Source organism: Parambassis ranga, chromosome 5 (genome assembly GCF_900634625.1).
Source record: "Parambassis ranga chromosome 5, fParRan2.1, whole genome shotgun sequence".
In the NCBI taxonomy this organism is placed as follows: Eukaryota; Metazoa; Chordata; class Actinopteri; family Ambassidae; genus Parambassis; species Parambassis ranga.
Window position 1 is genome coordinate 7,086,709 of NC_041026.1, and position 19,446 is coordinate 7,106,154.

The 19,446-nt window shown below is 42.7% G+C and overlaps 3 protein-coding genes across 3 annotated transcripts in view; 2 read left to right on the forward strand and 1 right to left on the reverse strand.

Annotated features, from left to right (window-relative positions):
* The first annotated feature begins 631 nt into the window (after nt 1–631).
* LOC114436660 (vang-like protein 2) lies at nt 632–7,750 on the forward strand. The gene is made up of 8 exons (XM_028407082.1): nt 632–1,025; nt 3,519–3,760; nt 3,846–3,969; nt 4,057–4,664; nt 5,285–5,421; nt 5,510–5,645; nt 6,178–6,424; nt 6,512–7,750. Exons 2-8 carry the CDS (start codon nt 3,690–3,692, stop codon nt 6,767–6,769), a joined length of 1,581 nt encoding a protein of 526 aa, XP_028262883.1. The 5' UTR covers nt 632–1,025; nt 3,519–3,689; the 3' UTR covers nt 6,770–7,750.
* Nucleotides 7,751–8,728: 978 nt separating this feature from the next.
* Nucleotides 8,729–11,695, forward strand: LOC114436669 (uncharacterized). The gene is made up of 6 exons (XM_028407094.1): nt 8,729–9,042; nt 9,508–9,717; nt 9,795–9,902; nt 9,992–10,261; nt 11,132–11,262; nt 11,374–11,695. Exons 1-6 carry the CDS (start codon nt 9,009–9,011, stop codon nt 11,443–11,445), a joined length of 825 nt encoding a protein of 274 aa, XP_028262895.1. The 5' UTR covers nt 8,729–9,008; the 3' UTR covers nt 11,446–11,695.
* Nucleotides 11,696–12,375: 680 nt separating this feature from the next.
* Nucleotides 12,376–19,446, reverse strand: part of LOC114435444 (basement membrane-specific heparan sulfate proteoglycan core protein-like) — a gene marked incomplete at its 5' end in the record, with an annotated part of 53,430 nt that continues 46,359 nt past the window's right edge. The window contains 6 exons of the mRNA XM_028405117.1: nt 12,376–12,593; nt 12,712–12,777; nt 12,854–12,909; nt 12,987–13,091; nt 13,164–13,454; nt 14,118–14,423. Of these exons, the coding sequence (XP_028260918.1) occupies nt 12,516–12,593; nt 12,712–12,777; nt 12,854–12,909; nt 12,987–13,091; nt 13,164–13,454; nt 14,118–14,423 (902 nt within the window). The remainder of the gene's footprint in view (nt 12,594–12,711; nt 12,778–12,853; nt 12,910–12,986; nt 13,092–13,163; nt 13,455–14,117; nt 14,424–19,446) is intronic.

Genomic DNA, 19,446 nt, shown 5'->3' on the forward strand with positions numbered 1-19,446 from the left:
TTTAAAATTGGTGAGATTGTAGCTGCACAGAAGGAAAAAAAAGCTCATGTGTCAGATTCATGTGTTTTGTGAGATTAAAAAGAAACTGGATTAAGAAAATGAGTCTGATTGGTCTGTTTCATTCAATGGTCTATTATTCATTAATAACAAACTGTTCCTATAAAAAGGGTTACATTTCCTATAATTATTCCAAATTACAAATAAATACCATTAGTGCTCTTCCTGACAAACTCTCCATGGGTTAATGTGTTTTGATCGGTCAGTCAGGCTGTTATAAGTGGGAAACAGTAACCCTCTGTGTAATTGACCGTTGCCATGGAGACGGTCTGGGGAGTTTTCCATAAAGTCCATTAAAAAAATAAATGGTAAATTGAATTCAAAAAGTAAATCTTGCGTTAAGAGCTGTTTTGTGACGTAATTCTAAAAGCAGAAATGGATTTATACACCGCAGAGTTCTGGATTTCAAAATAAAAGCTTGCCTGTTAAACGGCTGTCGTTCCCGCAGGTTTGCAGTAGATTGCAGCGAGTTTAAGTGACGCTGGTCATTCTTTATAAATTACTTTAGTAGTATTTAGTCGTTATGGGCAGACGTTCAGAGAACATAAAGCACTGTGATGTAAGGCGTGTTGGTTTTATTTTGGAAATCATTACCGGAAGCTGTGTGTGTGTATTCTATCTGGCTTGACCCCCCCGCGGCTCTCAGCCGGTGCTGGATGTCCGCGCAGACCCCCCTCAGCTCAGCGGGGCTCCGCCACACAGCAGCAGATGCGGAGCCGCGATGAGGTGCTGCTGCCTGTTGTGCATCTTCGCTGCTTCGATCTTTTTTTAAGGCGAAACAAAAAACAGAAAGAAACGAACTGTACGAAGAAGATTTGAGTCTCGGTCCCTCTGTGACGGAGCGTGCAGCCCGCGGACAGATGAGAAAGTGATTTCTGCGCATTTTGGGGACTTTTTGTTGGAGCTGCTGCAGCGACCATCCGGCTCTTTGTGCTGCGGGCTGCAGCGCTTTCCTTTTGGGCAGAAAGGTAAGACTATCCCGCGGGGATTGTGGATAAAACTGTTGTTTACATGTGGTCTAAACTGGCTCTGGCTTTAAACTACTAAATGAACCGTTGCTGCCCTTACTTTGATTCAATTTGCGTCTCGCCAAGACTGATGAGCTGGCAGTTCACTCCCAGTAATCTGACTGGACCCCTTTCTCTCGCCCTCGCTGAGTTCCATATCAGTGGACTTGTGCGCTTTTACGCACGCTGTGTGCCAAAAGGAACACGTTCACTGTGAGGGTTGATCACTTCACTTCTGGGTGTGTTCTGCTTTGTCTCACCCTCGCGGTGTCTACACGCGACGCATTATGCGTTCCCCCAAAACATTCAGGGCCCCTCGCTCAGTTATCGTCAGCTCTCACTTGCTGAGTGTTTGAAACGTGGAGGGCCTCGGAGTGCGGGGGTCACCTCCGGGAGTCAGCTGCTGCCACGCCTCGCTGACCCACTGCCACCCTGAGGCCTGGAGGCCCTTGGGAGCCACACAGGAAGGCTGTTGGAGTCGTCAGCAGCATGTGAGGGTGTTAAAAACAAGAGACAACAATTAACATGTTGACAAAGAGCCTCTCTTATTTAACATGTGAAGTGGATTGTATTGTTTAAAGGTGACGAATCACTCACTCACACTTTGGCTGTCTGGGGCACTTGTGCTTCCACATTGCATGCAAACAGTCTCCCATCCCAGATGAAGCTGCACATGAACGCCAGTGTAAATCAATCTGTGGTGAATTGATCACAGTGGGAGAGGCTCAGTGGTGCAATCTATGTGATCGACCATCTCAGAGTGAGGGGGCACACGCTGGATTTGTTTACATTTACTGCACAACAACACAATTGAGACATTGTTTGGGATACTTGACACACACATACCAGGCCCTGCTACTCATTGTCTTGTTGCATGTCATCCATAATCTGAGGGTACAAGTCAAATATTTGTCCCCACGGTATGTTTACATCACCATGTGATGCTGTGTTTCACTATTGAGCAGCAACTCACACTTGTCATTGACCTGAAACTAGGCCTTTATGATTATTTCACAGATAACAGTTTAGAAATAAAACTTGTCTGTTTTATCGCATTGTGCTTAAGAGGTAGAACTTCACGTTATCAACACCCCTCAGCCTCAAAGCAGCTGCAGCAAAGATCATTTTCACACCACTGTTGGGAATACATCTTCTTAGGTCATTGTAATTTCCATTTTTAGTGCTCGACCTGACACAGTTTTGTGGCAGATACCGCATTCATCCTTCTTTTTTTAAAGGAATGATGTGTCAAAGGAGGTAATAGCCTTATATGGGGGACAAAATGTTGTCCCCCATATAAAGTATCATAAGAGACGTAACACTAGAGTCCAGCAGTGGTCCTAATATGGAGATCTGGTGCACACCCTTCTTATTTTTTAGTTGCTTACTGTTATAGGTTAACCTTCAAAAGAAGGACGCACTATGACCTATTTATTGTCACTGTAATATTAGCGTTACAACAAATATTGAGCTATCAGTCAGAGAAACTTCCCATGGCCACAACTACAATACATCCTCAATCATGAGTCCATGTGTGAATCACATGGAAGCCATTACAGAAGTGTCCAATGCAGAAGACAGGACAGTGGAGGCCCAAATAGAAAACACGAGGAGATTTGTTATTAGATTAGGAGTCTACTTGGAAAGTACCCACAAGACAACAGCACAGAAGAAAAACAACAAACAGACTCTCAGCCTGTCCTGAGAGTGAAGTCAGACTGGACGGTGAATGAGCTGTTTTTGTCTTCTGAGGTGTGTGGTTCAGGGGGAAAAAAGGGGGGGGGGGTTGATGTTCCGGTTCCCATGGTAACTTCCCCCCTTTTCCCTGTCTTTTCTCACCCCCTAGTCTACCATTCATCCCCATTGTAGTAGTCAAAGCTCTGTTGCTGTTGGAAACCACGGGGGACGGTTGGGGAATGTGGCGTCTAGGAAAGTATGTATTGCACAACAACACTGCAAAAACTGCAAAATACTGGTCGTGTAAGACGGTGAAGACGTCCCGGAGTCTCTGATACATGAAACTGGAGCAATTATGGAGCTGCTCAGCCTCCACTCAGGCTTGTCCTGCACACTGGAGACTCCTAGCCTAGAATAGAATGTGGTGTAATTGTCCTTTATTGGCTGAGAACTCGAGTCTAAACATAAAAAAAATATCTCAAAGTGGAAGAATGGGCCCAGCTATGTCCTCTGCTGCAGAGCGCTCACACACTTTCACACACCTCAGAGTGCCAACATTTCAACAATGCTGTCTCTCTTCTTGGTTTGTGTCCCTCTGAGACCATGTCGCTTCTGTCTCACATGACAAATTATCTTTGTCCTTTCCCTCCCTCTCCTCATTTCTCGTTCTGCCTCCCCTCCTCACATCTCCTGCGCATGAGCCCTTTTTCCAAACTCACTCTCTCAATAATTCATCCCTCTCTCCTTGTCTTCACCCCGCCCCTCCTCTTTTCCCAGGCCTCCAAGATAGATTCCCTCAGGAGTAAAGTGGACTTGCTGCGCCTCCCGTTGGCTCTCTCTTCCAAGTCCATCAGCAACTGCAAGAGCCAGTTGGGCGTGGTCTGGGAGAAGGGCGGCGGCTCGGGGACAGGAGTGGCCCATAAACTCCGCCCACCGCCGGCCTCTGACATGGACAACGAGTCAACGTACTCGGGCTACTCCTACAAGTCGTCCCACTCACGGAGTTCCCGCAAACACAGGTAGAAGATTGTCGTTGCTCAAACTGTTGAACTGCAGGTATTTATATTTTGGCTTATGAAATTAATTCATATTTTTATTTTCCAGAGAGAGAAGGGACAGGCATCGCTCAAAGAATCATGACATCACCAACCGTGGAGAAAAATCTGTCATCATCCAGGCTCCAGGGCAGCAGCTGCTGGACACGGAGTCCACCAGAGGAGACGACAGGGTCAGGCTTCACTCATTCCTCAGAACATTTGTGTTACTCTGGTGTCATATCGTTGACACTCAATCTCTCTCTCTGCTCTCTCTTTAGGATGATAACTGGGGCGAGACTACCACGGTGGTCACTGGCACCTCTGTGGACAGCATCTCCAATGAGGACTTGACACGGATCTCTAAGGACTTAGAGGATTCTTCACCACTTGAGTGCCGCCGTTACATCAGCCCAGCTTTGGGTGCCATTTTGGGGCTCCTCTCTCTGCTCACTCCTCTGGCCTTCTTGGCCCTCCCACAGCTCCTGTGGCGGGACACATTGGACCCTTGTGGCACTCCATGCGAGGGACTTTACATTTCGCTTGCGTTCAAGCTCCTGATTCTCCTCATCTCCACATGGGCCCTGTTTCTCCGCCCGCCCAGAGCCACTCTGCCTCGCTTCTTTGTCTTTCGCTGTCTGCTGCTGGCACTGGTCTTTCTCTTCGTAGCGTCCTATTGGCTCTTCTATGGGGTTCGGGTGCTGGAGCCAAGAGAGACGGACTACAGGGGGATTGTGGGATACGCAGCCTCTCTGGTGGATGCGCTGCTGTTCATTCAGTACCTGGCTCTGGTGCTGTTGGAGGTCCGACATCTGCAGCCTGCTTTCTGCCTGAAGGTGGTGAGGAGCACAGATGGAGTGAGCCGCTTCTACAATGTGGGACAACTCAGGTTAGTGTGTGTCGAACATGCAACATGTTAGTCAAACTCTTTGGTGGGACACACAGGGAACCAATCAGATTTGTGCCAAGAGAAAGTTCCTTGCATGGCCACTTGGGGTGCGGGACAATGTCCATAGACCTCATGTAGATAATATTCACATGGTTACTGCCTGTTCCAAAAAGGGTTCTGGCCTCTATTGACAACTACAGACCCATCTGGGGAGTAGTCCTTGCAAACTTTATGTTTTTTAAGCTACAAGAAGTATTAGCATGTGATTCTTGGATCTTAAGAACCTTGTGAAGCTGTCTACCAAAGCGTTACTGACCTCTGTTGCTCTACTGGTCCTCCACCCATTTTAACAATGTTACATCTTTGTCTGTCCATATTTAAAATAAGTCACGTGATATTGAAACTATGTGACCTTTTATAGTCAACACAACCGCAAAAAAAGACGTCTGACAAAAACCAGACGATAGATGTGTTTATCTGGCACACAGCAGCTTTTTTTTTAACTTTAGAGGTTCACCACTTCCTGCTTTTGCATGTTGGCATAGCCAAGAAACTGCGAAACAGTCGGGTGCGATTCTCAGATAACAGCCCTGTTTCTTCCTGTTTCTGATACAACACAGTATTCAGCGGGCAGCTGTGTGGCTACTAGACCAGTACTACAGCGACTTCCCCGTCTATAACCCCGCTCTGCTTAACCTGCCCAAATCCATCCTCACCAAGAAGATGTCTGCCTTTAAAATCTACAACCTGGAGGAAGGTAAAATGGTGCATTCCTACATCCATGTTTACATTTCAGACACACTACATGTTGATGGGAACGTTCATTTGTATGTTTCCGTCCACAGAAAATGGCACCAATAACTCCACGGGGCAGTCCAGAGCCATGATCGCAGCTGCTGCTCGGAGAAGAGACAACTCCCACAATGAGTACTACTACGAGGAGGCAGAGGTGGAGCGGAGAGTCCGCAAACGCAAGGCTAGGTAGGAACTAAGCCACACAAAAACGTCCAAACTGCATCCTCACTACCCAAACATCCACCTACTTACATGTTAAGCCCACCTCTATTGAAAAAATGATCACTTGAACAAAGATCAACATACTAAAAACTAATTAACAAGCCATAAACCATAAAGTCGAGCTGTACTTTGGGTCCCATTCACTAACATGGAGGAGGTGGTGTGCATGGCGTATACTGCAGCTAGCCACCAGGGGGCAATCCAGATGTTTTGGAGCTGTCATATCATCAATGTTTATTTAGAGTCCATGTTTTAAACTGAAAAGATTTTGGTGTAGCCTGTGTATGTTCAGAGTCAGTGTCCATCTGTACACAACAAATTGGTCAGAACATGGACATATTCATCCTCTGAAGACACAGACCCTGGTATCACCGTCAAAATGCCAACAGCTGAGCTGGTAGTAGTCTGAGGATGCCAAGTCCGGTGAACCAGGTGTGCTGACTCGTAGTTGTTTCATGAATTTTGTACTGAATTCAATCCATTCCAATCCTCTCAGACTGGTGGTGGCGGTAGAAGAAGCCTTCACCCACATCAAACGTCACCAGGATGAAGAGATGGCTACGTCCTCTCCCAAACACCCGCGTGAGCTGATGGACCCCAGAGAAGCAGCTCAGGCCATCTTCGCCCCCATGGCGCGAGCCATGCAGAAGTACCTTCGTGCCACCAGGCAGCAGTCCTACCACAGCATGGAGAGCATCATCAACCATCTGCAGTTCTGCATCACCCACAACATGACCCCCAAGGTAAGGAGGAGGAGACTTTAATTATTCAGACGCCTTCCAATGTGTATTCATAGCCATACACTGACGTGACACTGTGTGTCTGAAAAGGCTTTCCTGGAGCGTTACCTCACCGCGGGTCCCACCGTCCAGTACCTGGACAGCAGCAGAGGGCGCCAATGGACACTAGTGAGCGAGGAGCCTGTGACTTCATCTTTGCGCCAAGGACAGGTCTTCTGTCTGAGACGCCTTGACTTCTCTCTGGTTGTCACAGTAACGCCTCTCCCCTTCTTGCGGCTGGGAGAGGAATTCATCGACCCAAAAAGCCACAAGTTTGTCCTGAAGCTGCAGTCAGAGACATCTGTGTAAGAGAAGAGTGGTGAATCGTAGATACTAATAAGTGTGGGGGTGTCTTTTTTATCGTTGATGTTTTGATGATGTTGACTACTGATAAGTGCAACACACACACACACACGCTGACAAGGTTAAAATGTCATGACAACAGTCAGACAACAGAAATAGCAAACCACTGTCTTTGTTCCTCTTTTAGTTTCTGGTGAATGTTCTTCACTATGCTGTACTGGCCAATACCTCCAGAGATCACTGTGGACTGCTCTCTGTAGTCATGGTTTTTTTTTTAATATTTCTGGTTGGGTCACCAGTTATATGAGGAAACCCACCTACACATCATAGCAGTGACTGCCTGTAGAGTTCAGCTGACCTTTCTTCAGAAGAGACTTCTCTTAAGGTTTTTTCTAGTTCCCTTTTCTTTGAAATGTGACTGTTAAGCCCAGTACACTGACTGACTGAAGATGTTATTGTTTTATAGCACTCAACAGTCAAACTGTGGATCAGTATTGTACTAAACATTATCTACGCATGTGCTCAGGTTCACCCTCTGAGAAGGAAAAGTGTGTCACAGGGGGTCTTGAATGCTCCTTTTTTTACACACCTGCTTCTTGCTGCCTTCCTGCCCACAGCCCACTTCCACCTCTGCTTTTCAAGAGAGAGTGGGTGTTTGCAGCTTTCTTATCAAAGGTCAGGGGGGTTTTTAGAACAGTCATATGTGTAAACCATGATCACGAACCAGTATTGTGACTAGATTTTGTGCTACATTAGGGTCACACCAGAAGCTGTGGGATTAGGTCTGTCTGTTTCTTGCAGGCTCATAAAGCACCTGTTTTACCTGTTTTGTGATACATGTGTCTGTTCTTGACATGAATGTGTTGTTTTTACACTACTGACTCACTCATAAGCATCAATATGCACATCTGGATGCAGTCTTTACATGTTTTCTTGTCACTACTGAAACTAAGCTACTAACACTCGTCTGTGAAGGACGGCCACTTATTTACTGTCACACTGTGGATTTTTGGACAAAGTTGAAGTAAAAAAATCTTTTAAAAAAGTCATCTGTTGAGTCATCTGAGTCACAAGATATTCATGGATTTTTTTTTGTCATCACAAATTAAGGAAGTGGGAGTTGGACGTGGTTAAGGGAGTTACAACGAGACAAGAAGTACTAAACACATACATCTCATCCAGTATAAATCAGCTTTTCATTATACTGCATACACCAAGGATGGTGGCACAAATGGTGAATCTATGCCATGCAACTAAAGGGTTAAAGCTAACTGCTCCTCCTGGCTATGTAGAGACCGTACCATTGCATACCGGTAAATATTTGTTGGCTTAAATGTGCACCTTTACATTAGTGCTGGGCAACAGTTAATGCTCAATAATGAATTCAGAAGTAGTTCCTTCACACAGCAGCAGTTATGTCAAATTCCACCATCTGGTCTGAATGTCTTGTATTGCAGCGACTCCTTCTTTTGTCCATGTTCAATTCCTGGTTGAGGTGGTCCACAACCTTTCTGCATTTGACGAGGACATTGTCAAAGGTACTGTTCTGCAGAGATGCTGAGACAGAGCGCTGGAGACACAGAAGACGTGTTTAGAAGGCAGATGTCTGGTAGCAGCTGTACTTCTTGCACCATCTGAGCAAACTTTATTTGAAACGTGCACTCTAACTCTGAGGTATACTAGTACACAATACTATTACACATACTAGTGATTCATGTGATTAACTGTTTGCTGTCTTCCTTCTCTCTCTCTCTCTCTTCAGTCTGGTCCCTGACAAAACCAATGCATATTGCCTGCACCAGCCTCTGTTATTCAGCATATTGATAATTCACATAAGCTGTCATATAATCACACAGTTTCAGCTTGTATAACAACAATAACAACCTGCCATGTTTGTCCTGTGCAGGGTATGATGTCAGCAGGAGGGCCTCCTCTTATAAGCCAAGTCCTGCCCAAGTTTCCCCTTTAGTGCTTTAACTATCTGCTTCTCGCAGAGCTGGAGGGTTCTTTTTACACATATATTTCTTAAATTTCTTAAAACGGCGTGATTCCGAATTATATTGCTCTAACTGCCAAATTAACCAATGATCATCGATCAACTTTTTTTTTTTTACCTTTTTAGTACTTCCACTATGTGTGTGTGTATTTGTGCTTGGTGGGTTGATCTTAAGACATAAGGAAATGAATTTCACAGGAAGTCGCTCACTCGGCATTGTTCCTGTGTGACTGTTAGTTCAGTGCTGTGATGAGGCTTCTAATCTTCTTTTTATTCCTTCAAGGTAAGTCCAGTTTGAACTCTGAAAATGTGATCGAGCAAGAACAGACGTGACAACTTTTAAAAAAAACTAGACTGCAAATCTTTGGTATAAAGTACATTAAACTGCTGAACTTAAAAAAAAAAAGTAAATGTGAATTTACTTACTAAAGTATCTATAAAACATCACTCAGATTTTCATGAATAATTTATATTTAAGGGAAGTGTCTTAAATACTATTCATGGCACCAACCCAAAAAAAAACTAGGAAGTCTTTCTGGTTAGACAAGCCTACTGCGTGTTAATATGTGATACTCTAGATTGACAAATTTACAGTAAACCTTGATATATTGGTGGCAGGTCAATGCTTATATTTATATCCTATCTGTCAAACAACGTGGTAATAGGTGTAGGTGTAGTGTGGTGCGTCTTTTTGTCCACAATTTAATTTCAACACTTTTTTTGTCCATGTCTGAAACCTGCTTTTCAGCATCACAAACTGCATCTTTGGAGGAAGTATCAGCAAACCTCGGGGGGAAAATTACTTTACACTCAGGAGCTAATGTGTCATGGAAGCTCACCACAATCGAGTGGTCAATATACACCAACAACACCTGGATTGCCACCTACCAGAATGAGAACGTAAACGTTGAACGTGTGTCGCGGTATAAAGGAAGGCTACATCTTAACACCACTACTGGTAACAGAGAATCCCTCCAAAGGAACTCTTTGTTCTCTTTGTTTTTTTTCCTTCATTGCACTTCTTCCTGTTTTTAGGTGACTTGACAATCAATAATGTGACCACAAAAGATGCCATGGACTACACAGTGGAGTTAAGCAGCGACACTCAAGGCACTGGAAAGACGATTAACCTCAAAGTAAAAAGTAAGACGCAAATGTTAGTTTGTTTAAAGCATTTCTTTGTGAATCAAATTAGATCAGGGTAGAATAAACATGTCATATTAAATCTGCAGAACCCCTCCAGAATCCCACCATATCCACGCACACAAATCCTATAAAACAAGCATGTGTTGTGGTGCTGGACTGTGTATCGCAGGATAATGGTGTTAACCTGTCCTGGCACGTTAATCCCACTGTTGACAACATAACCCGAGCAAACGGCAGCCATACAGAGCTGTTTGCACTTATCGACACCCGAGAGAACTCAGCTGGAGTCAGCTTCACCTGCACGTCCAGCAAGGACAGTGTAAATGCCTCAACTGTTGTCACTTTGAACTGCAAAGGTAAGATTTTAAACCCAAAACACTAGCACTGTCTCAGCTGACGAATTGTATCTCTCTAAACAGCCTGCAGCTGATCCAAAATGCAGGAAAAGGGATCATATCCCTCCCGTTGTAGCTTCTCTTCCATGACTTCCAGTAAAATCCAGAATGGACATCAACATTCTTCAGCTTAGACAAAAGGCCCTTAAAGGGATCTAACAGTTCTGTATACTATTCCCAATAAAACACTGTGATCACAGAGTGCAGGTCGGATTTTAGTTCCCAGAATTAACAAAAGTAAAATGGGAGTACGAGTCTTTCAGAAACTTTTTCTAGTCGTGATCTGTCTCTGGGCTGATTCTTGACTATAGATCTTTCCCAGCTGACCTCCAGCCAAGTTGAGCTAGGTTCTGCTCAAAGTTTCTTCTTGTTAAAAGGGGGAGGTTTTCCTGCCTTTAAGTGTCTGCTCAGGGGTCAGGCTCTGAACGGTGCTGAACTGGGTGTTAGGTTGACTGTGAAATCGCAAGGGTTCATTTGTCTTTGTGTACAGCCTGTGGCGTTCAAGGTGACATATCATGCAAATGTTCTCACTATCATGGTTGTCTGAATGAACCATTCCGGTGTGCAGCCCCTTATGACATCATAGGGGGATAAGCCCCTCCCCCTGGTTGCGTTCCTGAGATTTTGGCACCATATTAGTGTTCCTGCCTTTTTTTTTTAACCTAGGTTATATTAAAGGAAAGTTTAGCAGCAGCAGCTCATTACAGACATATAAACAGCAGCCTACTATAATGTACTATTTTTTACTATATACTTTTTAAGCCAAAAATGTACCTTAAAAAGCAACATGTCCTTGCCTTTATTACATTTCATTGTGCTCAAACCATGCAGATTCAGAAGTGACACCTCCAGCTCCAGTCACATCACTGCCCATGCAGACGTCCAGGCAGAGAGATGGCATTTACTATCTTTTAACATACCTGGGAGGTGCGGCCACTGTAGTTTTGATCATTGTTTTAAAGGTGAGACAAAAATAAACACAACCTGCCTGTTTTTTCATTTGTCTTAATGCTTTTATAAAGACACATTGCACAGATCACTGCTTTATTTAGATTCTTCTTTTTTTTTTCCAGAAGAAATATGTCACAGCAGAGAACCCTCTGTGTAAGCGTCTGTCTATTTTGTTTTGTTTTTGCAAAAACTAGGAAAGTACAATAAAATCAAGTATTAAAGCATGAACATTTATGCAGAAAGCAGTTTTATTTATTTATAAATAAGGAAATAACTCATGTGTAGTTTTTTTATTGTAAAGTAACAGCTGACAACATTGATTGTGTACTTTACATATATGTGTATGTTGTGTATGTTTTTTTCTGATTTCTGTTTAACAAAATGAATGTTTTAAAGCTGTAAAAGAACATGTCGTGTCATCTTATGTAAATCAATGAAAAATCACATTTTGTAATCTGTTCATCAATGCATCACCAGCTGGTACATTTTAAGGTGCTGTGTGTTCCACAGCAATGAGCAAAGCCTTACCTTTTTTAAAAAAATAAATAAAGTGAAGCTGTATGATTGACTGTGGTGAAAACGTTACTGTGATATTGTGTGAAAAAATAAGCAACAAAGTAAAGATATTTATTTAAATTAAACTTTATTAGCTGTCAAAGCTAGGAGACAACAAGCAGACAAATTACACACAACTACAGTACAGGCGGTATAATAAAAGTTTTCTTTTTTTAGTTAGACCTGTGTGTTAGTACCTTGACAGGTTTCGCATACTTCCTGTAGTCTTTGTCAGAGGTCACGTGATGGTGTGGGACAGCAGTCGGCCTCCTCAGCAGAGCGTCCTTAGGTGTGGGATAGTGTAAATGTCCCCTCGTCGATGGGGCGAAGATCATTGGGAATGAGGACAACAAATTTTAACGTCCCACACCTGGGACGCTGTGCTGAGGAGGCCGGACTACAGATGGTGCTGTTCCCTATACTAACTGGAGTAGTAGGAGAAGAATGGCACCACAACCTGCATAAATCAGCTGGCAGACACTTCACCGGTAACATCACGTGACTTCTGACAAAGACTACAGAAAGTGGTCGAAACATGTCAAGGTACTAACACACAGCACTGGTCTGACTAAAAGCAAAAGAAAACTTTTATTATATAACCTTGTGAAGACCCAATGAATCTTTTTGGAATAGTACAGGCAGTAAATTAAAGAGGACACACAAATAAAATATATTATTTGTATTTACAGCATTTACACCACTAGACAATCTAGGAAACATCTTGGTACGGTGACACTGAAGGTTTCCTCATACGGTTGAGCTGGATCTGGTCGTACACGGTTTGGGGCTAGATGTGTGAAAAAAAAGTGACGGTTTCACAATCACACATATAGAAATGATTCTTTGAAAGAATGAGGAAGAAACACCACATGCTCATTAAAGATGTGACACAAAGCTGGTCTTACCGATGTGGATGTAACAGCGCCGACCCTGTTGTCAATGGTTTCATACAGCGAGCAGGGCTTCGTTCCCTGCGAGTTCACATGTGCATGCATCACAGAGAGAAACAGTAACACACACACACACAAACAATGTGTCCATACTCACTTCAGCTGTGACTTCAGAGATATCAGCGTACACAGTGAGGTCATTTGTTTCGCTGTCTGCAACATACAACATGAAAACCACTGAGACGTGACACTAAGAATGTTGAAAATGCACAGAGGTGAAGTTTTCTTACCAGTGTGTCTTTTTTTGAAGCAACAAACACACACAACTAAGCCAACTATAATGACAATCAACAGACAGCCTCCTCCTGCCACACCCAGGATAAGCATCAGTGGAACTGTAAAGGAGGAAAACATCAGCACCAGCATCAGCACCAGCATGAACAGCCGAATCTACAGCAGGTACATACATGGCTCATTTCCATGGTCGGTAGTGGTACCATTTCTGCATGTGACTGTCGTGGTTGCAGACTTCTCACTGATAATATTGGAGGCCGTGCAGGTGAATGAGGTGGCGCCCTCTTGTGGACTGAGGATGTATCTCAGCCTGGGGCCTGTGAAGGTTTGGCTCCTCACAGTCCAGTTGTAGGTGACGGTGCTGTTAGAGGTCACAGTGCAGTCCAGCCAAACTGTGCAGGACTCATTGTAGGCGATCCAGGTGTTGTTGATTTCTTTTAGGACAGGGACCTCTGTTATGGGCTCTAGGGAGGGAACAGAGAGAAACAACATCACAGTGCACAGAATAGTTATTTCTTCTTTTGAAGAAAATCATTTGAATTATGTGAGATTACAGTCAGCGTTGACCACCAGATTATAACCAGTTTATCCTTAAATCAATCAATCCCGACATGGAAATCATGTTTACAACAATGAGATGTTCATATAAAGGTGTTGTGTTTGCAAAAGTGATCTGACCAGGTGGATTTTTTTTTCTGAAAATATTCCATCGAGGTCTTCTTAAGATCGCCTTCATAATACTGAGGAAATAATATAATGCCGCCATCATCATGACGGGGGACTTTATGTCAGGAAGACCGTGAAATCTCTCCAAATCAATTTGAAGAGCTGTAACCGCAGACCTATTCTGTCAACATGACGGTCCGAAGATAATTTTGTGATATTTAGGGACATAAAATGTCCTTTTAAACCTAATCTGCTCACAGTTTGGTGCTCAACAATCACTGTAAGTGACACTTACAATGACAAAAAAACACAAACACTATTGAAAAAGCTGTAGTGATAATGTGTTTAGCATAATTTAGCTTTGGTGTCAGACATTAAACATTGATGGGTTTGAATAAAAGTACGGTAAGGTGTCAAGTCGTTCTATGTGTATATATTAAACATATGATGAGGTGTCTTACCAAGAACCAGCAGAGTGATGGTGACTGTTTCTCTTTGTTTGTCGTTGACCTCTGACAGAAAACTGAATTCACCAGAATCCTGCAGAGTCAGTCCTCTCACTGTTAAACTGAAGTCTTTGCGGTTGATGCCTACTCTGTCCTTGAACTGATCAACTTTTGTTACATCTCGAGTCTGTCCTGAAGCTGTTGAAGTTCTATATTTCCATGTGGCTACAGTAACCCCTTCACTTGGTAAACATGATGAGAGCTGCACAGTGAGTCCAACTTTTTCATGGATGGTCCGAGGACAGCTGGACGCCTCTACATCTGAAACACATGATCAAACAGAGTTTAATCATTATGAAAGGTTACCAACTATGTTCATTATAGAAATGACAGGATTATCTAAAAAACATCCAACAGGGCCACAAGAAGTGGGACAGTGTAAACCTTTGTCTCCCCCTTCTGACAGCCATGGTGTGACACATTTTTTAATTTATATTATTACTGTATTATTGAATATTTTTAAACTGGAAGTGTCCTTTTTTATTTAAAAATGCACCATAGATATTGTAATCAATCTGATGAATGAATTTGTGCACACATAGCATAACAACTTCAGTTTGTACTGTGATTTCTGGAAGCATCAATGTAAAGATGTATAGAACACATCAACAGACAATACATTGATCTCACAGTATGCTCATTTTGTCAGGTGTCTATAATATTCTGTGATGACCAAAGTGCCATTCTCTTCTAAGCAGTGGAACCACATGCGTTGACCACAGAGACTACAGCAGTAAACTGAAGCTGGTTTTAGTCTGTGTTCACCACTTCCAGTCAGAGCTGGTGTGGAGTGAATCCAGGAAGTGTCTGTATTCTGCTGCCATGTTTGCTTCACAGGGTTTTCCAGTAATTTCACCAGATACTGAGGCTGTATTAAAACTCTGATGCCTGATAAAACAGAGCCACACTCACAGAAAACTTCTGCAAACTACAGCGCGGCCCACACCCCCACCCCCTCGTTCCTGTCAAAGCAGTGACTTCTATGGCAATGTGACATGTAGGTTTAAGATGCGACACTATTCACTTAAAGACAGGAAGCAACAGAACAGGAACAGATGACCCATGCCTGATTCTTTGAGTAGATGCAGCAGGAAATCTGCTGACATACGGGGTATGTAAAATGCAAATCATAGCTACAAATATGCACAATACACACAAGGCGCTACAGTTTGCAAACAAGCAACAACAACACACTTTATTCAATAAATCCTCCCATTTTTAATCAGGAAAGGAAAAATAACACTTTTGTTCTGTAGTGAAGTATCAGTATCAGTGACCTGGTGCACAGCATGTTAGTCCAGTTTTAAAGGTGCCACTGGTGCAATGTAACTATAGTCATGTTGCCTTTGACACACACACACACACACACAAAAACAACTTCCAAGGAAGACGTTTCATTTCCTGAAAGAGCTTGTCCTGAAAATGTTGCAATCTAGAACTACAACTTCTATCATAAGCACATTTCAGAGTGCATGAAACTCCTGACAAAGTAAAAGTTCAGAGATCGGTGTACGTACCGTGGAGGTAGATGCTGAGGAGCAGTGCAGCACTGTATGTGAAAAAGCAGCACAGGCAGTGACGACGACCACCAACCATCTCTGTGAGGAGAGGAGCGAGATCTGTTTCCTCTTTTGGTCTGAGCCTTAACAAGCAAAGAAAAAACACACACACGCACACAGAGGGTGGAGAGTAGGGGGCGGTTTTCTGTCAACGATGCAGCAGAGGAAGCAGTCAGAAACATGCTGAAACAAAAGCTGGCACTCAGATTAATGAGAGAAGCAAAATATCTTCATATCATATTAGTTTGTATTCCAAACAAATCCACAATATACGTTAATATCTGTCTTACACTGTGGTAACCCTACAGCAGTCTATAAATAAAGATGCACAAACCTTCCATGACCTCACTCACAGGTTTCTGAAGAAGCACTTTGCGTGGGAGTCATCCAAATGCAGGCAAAGAGAAGTAGAGGGTGGAGCTGAGGTGGGCGGGTGTCACGTAAGCATGGGTACACTCAGAGGTGGTGAAGAAGTTTATGATGCTCAATATTAAGTCATTGAATGATGAATTGTATAGAAATGACTCATTCGACCTGTGACAGCATCTACAGAAACCAAAACTTTTTGTTTGTAAACATGTTTTTGGAGGCCTAGTTCAAATCATTCACAGAGACTCTAGTAGCACCATCAAATTAAATCAACAACGGCTGTGGCTTGGGTGAGACATAGACTTCACCCTGTGGTTGCACCATTGGTGTGTGAATGTGTGTGTGAAAGGATGAGGGTGGCTGGCCGACAAACTCATCGGCTCTTCATCAGTGATGTGCGCCCTCTGTCAAAAGATTGTCACTTAAACATTTTTTATTTACACATTTGTTGTACACTGTTTGTTTTTGTTTGCACGGTGAGGCCTGTAATCACACAGATCACAAGCAGAGCTTGTGGCTTGAGTGAAGGCTTGTCAGAGCAGAAGGAAGTGAACAACCCAGCATTAAGATAAAGGCTATTCTTGATGCATTCTGCTCATCAGATATGGCGCAAGAGGTGTGAAACTGCACAATGCAGAGGTGCCAGGCCATGCTAACCGCTCTGCTCTGTAGGAACTGCACTGACTGGTTGCTGCAAAAAACACATAACACTGATGAAAACCAATTCTGACTGTTAATATGTAAAATGTAAAATGAATGTCACTCTCTGCTGCAGACTCTTATCAGCATCAGTCTGTGGTTTCATTGGTTGGTTATACATGTGAAAGATAAAAAGATGCAGCAGTGTTTATCTTCTGCAGCAGTGGTCTGCACCTTTTGAATGCTTCTACACGTCAGACACGTGGTGCGTTCACAGAGGAGGCCTGGCATCAAACAGAACTTTTAGTGATGCTTGCACAGTGCAACCCTGCACACAGCTGTGCAGCACTCAGTCTTCAGTGTCACTTCTACATTGATTCACACCTTTATTTTTACCCAAATGACACTTCACTGATGTCAAAGGTCTACCTATATAATATATGTTGACTTAAATGGGTTAAATAATCTGACATTAGCTGTAATATTTGTAGAAAAATGATGCACATAAATACTGTGTAAATAATCCTGCCCATTTACAACCAAGATGAGGAAACTAGCCTGCTACTAACTAGCAACTTGCTAGTGTCAGAAAAGTGTCATCTACTTGATATTAAATCAATGTTAGCTTACCATAGCATCCATCACACTGAACAGACGGTGGGTGAACAGGTTGGCAGACCCACCTTCACCCCTGCTCACGTCACTGTCACAGAGACAAACCAGCAGTTTGTTAGTCCTGAAGACCAAAAGGTGGACATATGTTACACTGAAATATCTCACCACACCATGATGTTGCAATGCCAGGCAGAGGATCAAACATCAGAACCCTGCAACTCCAAAACAAGTTATAGATTACCATCTCTGTGACAACTTTTTAGAAAATAATTAAAAAAAAATTGTAAGTTGTCATTTTTAAATTGTGCTGTGGGTGAGTGGCTTTACGCATGCATGAGGTGAGTCACAGTTCAATAGGAGGCTGTGATGAGGTTTTTGGTAATTTTCCATTTTTAAGGAACAGAATCTGAACAGAACACTCACACTGGACACTCCCTTTCTCTTCCCTGTTACATCATTTTCTATTTCAAATCAAGTTTTCTATTTAGACTTTTGTTTGAGGGGAAAAAAGAGAGCCACATTTAGGCCTGTATGCAGTTTGTGTAGCAGCATGTTTACTGACATTTTAAAAGAAGAAGTGACACAACAGCCAGTAAAACTGTGCTGACCAGTGTGCCAACAGGGAAACAGAACCAGGACAGAACACTTAGTCAACCCACACTGAACTGACCCCTCAGAGCCACCTGCCACAAAAAGGTCAAACATGTACTGGTATATATAGACTTATTTATTATATAGATTTTTTTACATTAAAGTAAAAAAGGATAAATACATTATGACTACTGAATCAGGAATATTATTTTAAAGTATGCCTCATACATACACTGCACAGCTTTCACAAGCATATTTGAGCAATATATATAAAACACAACATGGTGAAAATGCAGCAATGGAAGATTAATTTAAAATACAGCGGAGGTAGCAAACATTTTATACAATAAAACATTTAATTTGACACAGAAACAACTGATGTTAACATCATCTGTAGCTATAAGAAGCTTAGAGGACACCATAGAGATCAGTCTCAGAGTTCACAGCTCATCTGATGGTTCCTCTGAAAGCAATGATTCCCACAGTGTTACCTTTAGACTTCTTACTGTCTGTCTACAACCTGTTTTTGTGTGCACCACCACAAACAGTGAATCTGAGACCTCCTTCCCAATCTGCACTACAGTAACATCTCCTCACTCTCTTTGTTAGGAGCTCTGATTTGCGCTGATGGAGACTGGATGTTGCTGTATTCCTCTGATGGTCCATCTGAAAGGTGAATGTTATGAATTAATACACTGACTTAAAATCTACTTTATCGACAGTTTAAAAAGCTCTTACCTCTTCCAGCATCTTCAGGGCTTCTCATTGTTTCATAGACAGACTCATCATCTACAAAGCAGAGACAACTAAAGTCGTACTCTTGTTTCATCTGACTGGGATGAGCAGTGAAGCAGTGTCACACTGACCGTGCACTAAGGAGCTTTTGCAAGCATATTTGAGCTCATGAAGCAATATAAGGTGGTTAAAACACAACAACATGGTGAAAATACATTTTATACAATAAAACATTTAATTTGACACAGAAACAATTGATGTTAACATCATCTGTAGCTATAAGAAGCTTAGAGGACACCATAGAGATCAGTCTCAGTGTGGTTCCTCTTAAAGCGACGAGTCCCACAGTGTTACCTTCAGACTTCTTACTGTCTGTATTAATAGAATGACTTAAAATCTGTTTTATCGACAGTTTAAAAAAGCTCTTACCTCTTCCAGCATCTTCAAGGCTTCTCATTGTTTCATAGACAGACTCATCACCTACAATGCAGAGACAATTGAAGTCATATTTTTGTTTTATCTGACCGGGATGAGCAGTGAAGCAGTGTCACACTGACCGTGCAGAAGAGAGGAGTACACAGGCTGTTGGTTTTCATACTGGTGGTCTGTCTCAGGCTGTGCACGCCTGAAACAATAACACGATTATTAATGAGGTAGAAATGTGAATGTTGTCTATGTAGAAAATGAAAAGAGTGTAGTCCCAACCTTGTACAACACAGATCTGTAACAAAAAGAAGACCTTGTTACTTTTATATCAAATACTTTATATGAGCACT

Bases quoted from the DNA above. Each gene is read 5' to 3' on its own strand.
- LOC114436669 (XM_028407094.1), top strand. From the start codon at position 9,009: ATGAGGCTTCTAATCTTCTTTTTATTCCTTCAAG. The intron at 9,043-9,507 runs GTAAGTCCAGTT...CCTGCTTTTCAG, and splicing joins CTTCTTTTTATTCCTTCAAG to CATCACAAACTGCATCTTTG. The intron at 9,718-9,794 runs GTAACAGAGAAT...TCCTGTTTTTAG, and splicing joins ACATCTTAACACCACTACTG to GTGACTTGACAATCAATAAT.
- LOC114436660 (XM_028407082.1), top strand. From the start codon at position 3,690: ATGGACAACGAGTCAACGTACTCGGGCTACTCCTACAAGTCGTCCCAC. The intron at 3,970-4,056 runs GTCAGGCTTCAC...CTCTCTCTTTAG, and splicing joins CCACCAGAGGAGACGACAGG to GATGATAACTGGGGCGAGAC. The intron at 4,665-5,284 runs GTTAGTGTGTGT...GATACAACACAG, and splicing joins TACAATGTGGGACAACTCAG to TATTCAGCGGGCAGCTGTGT.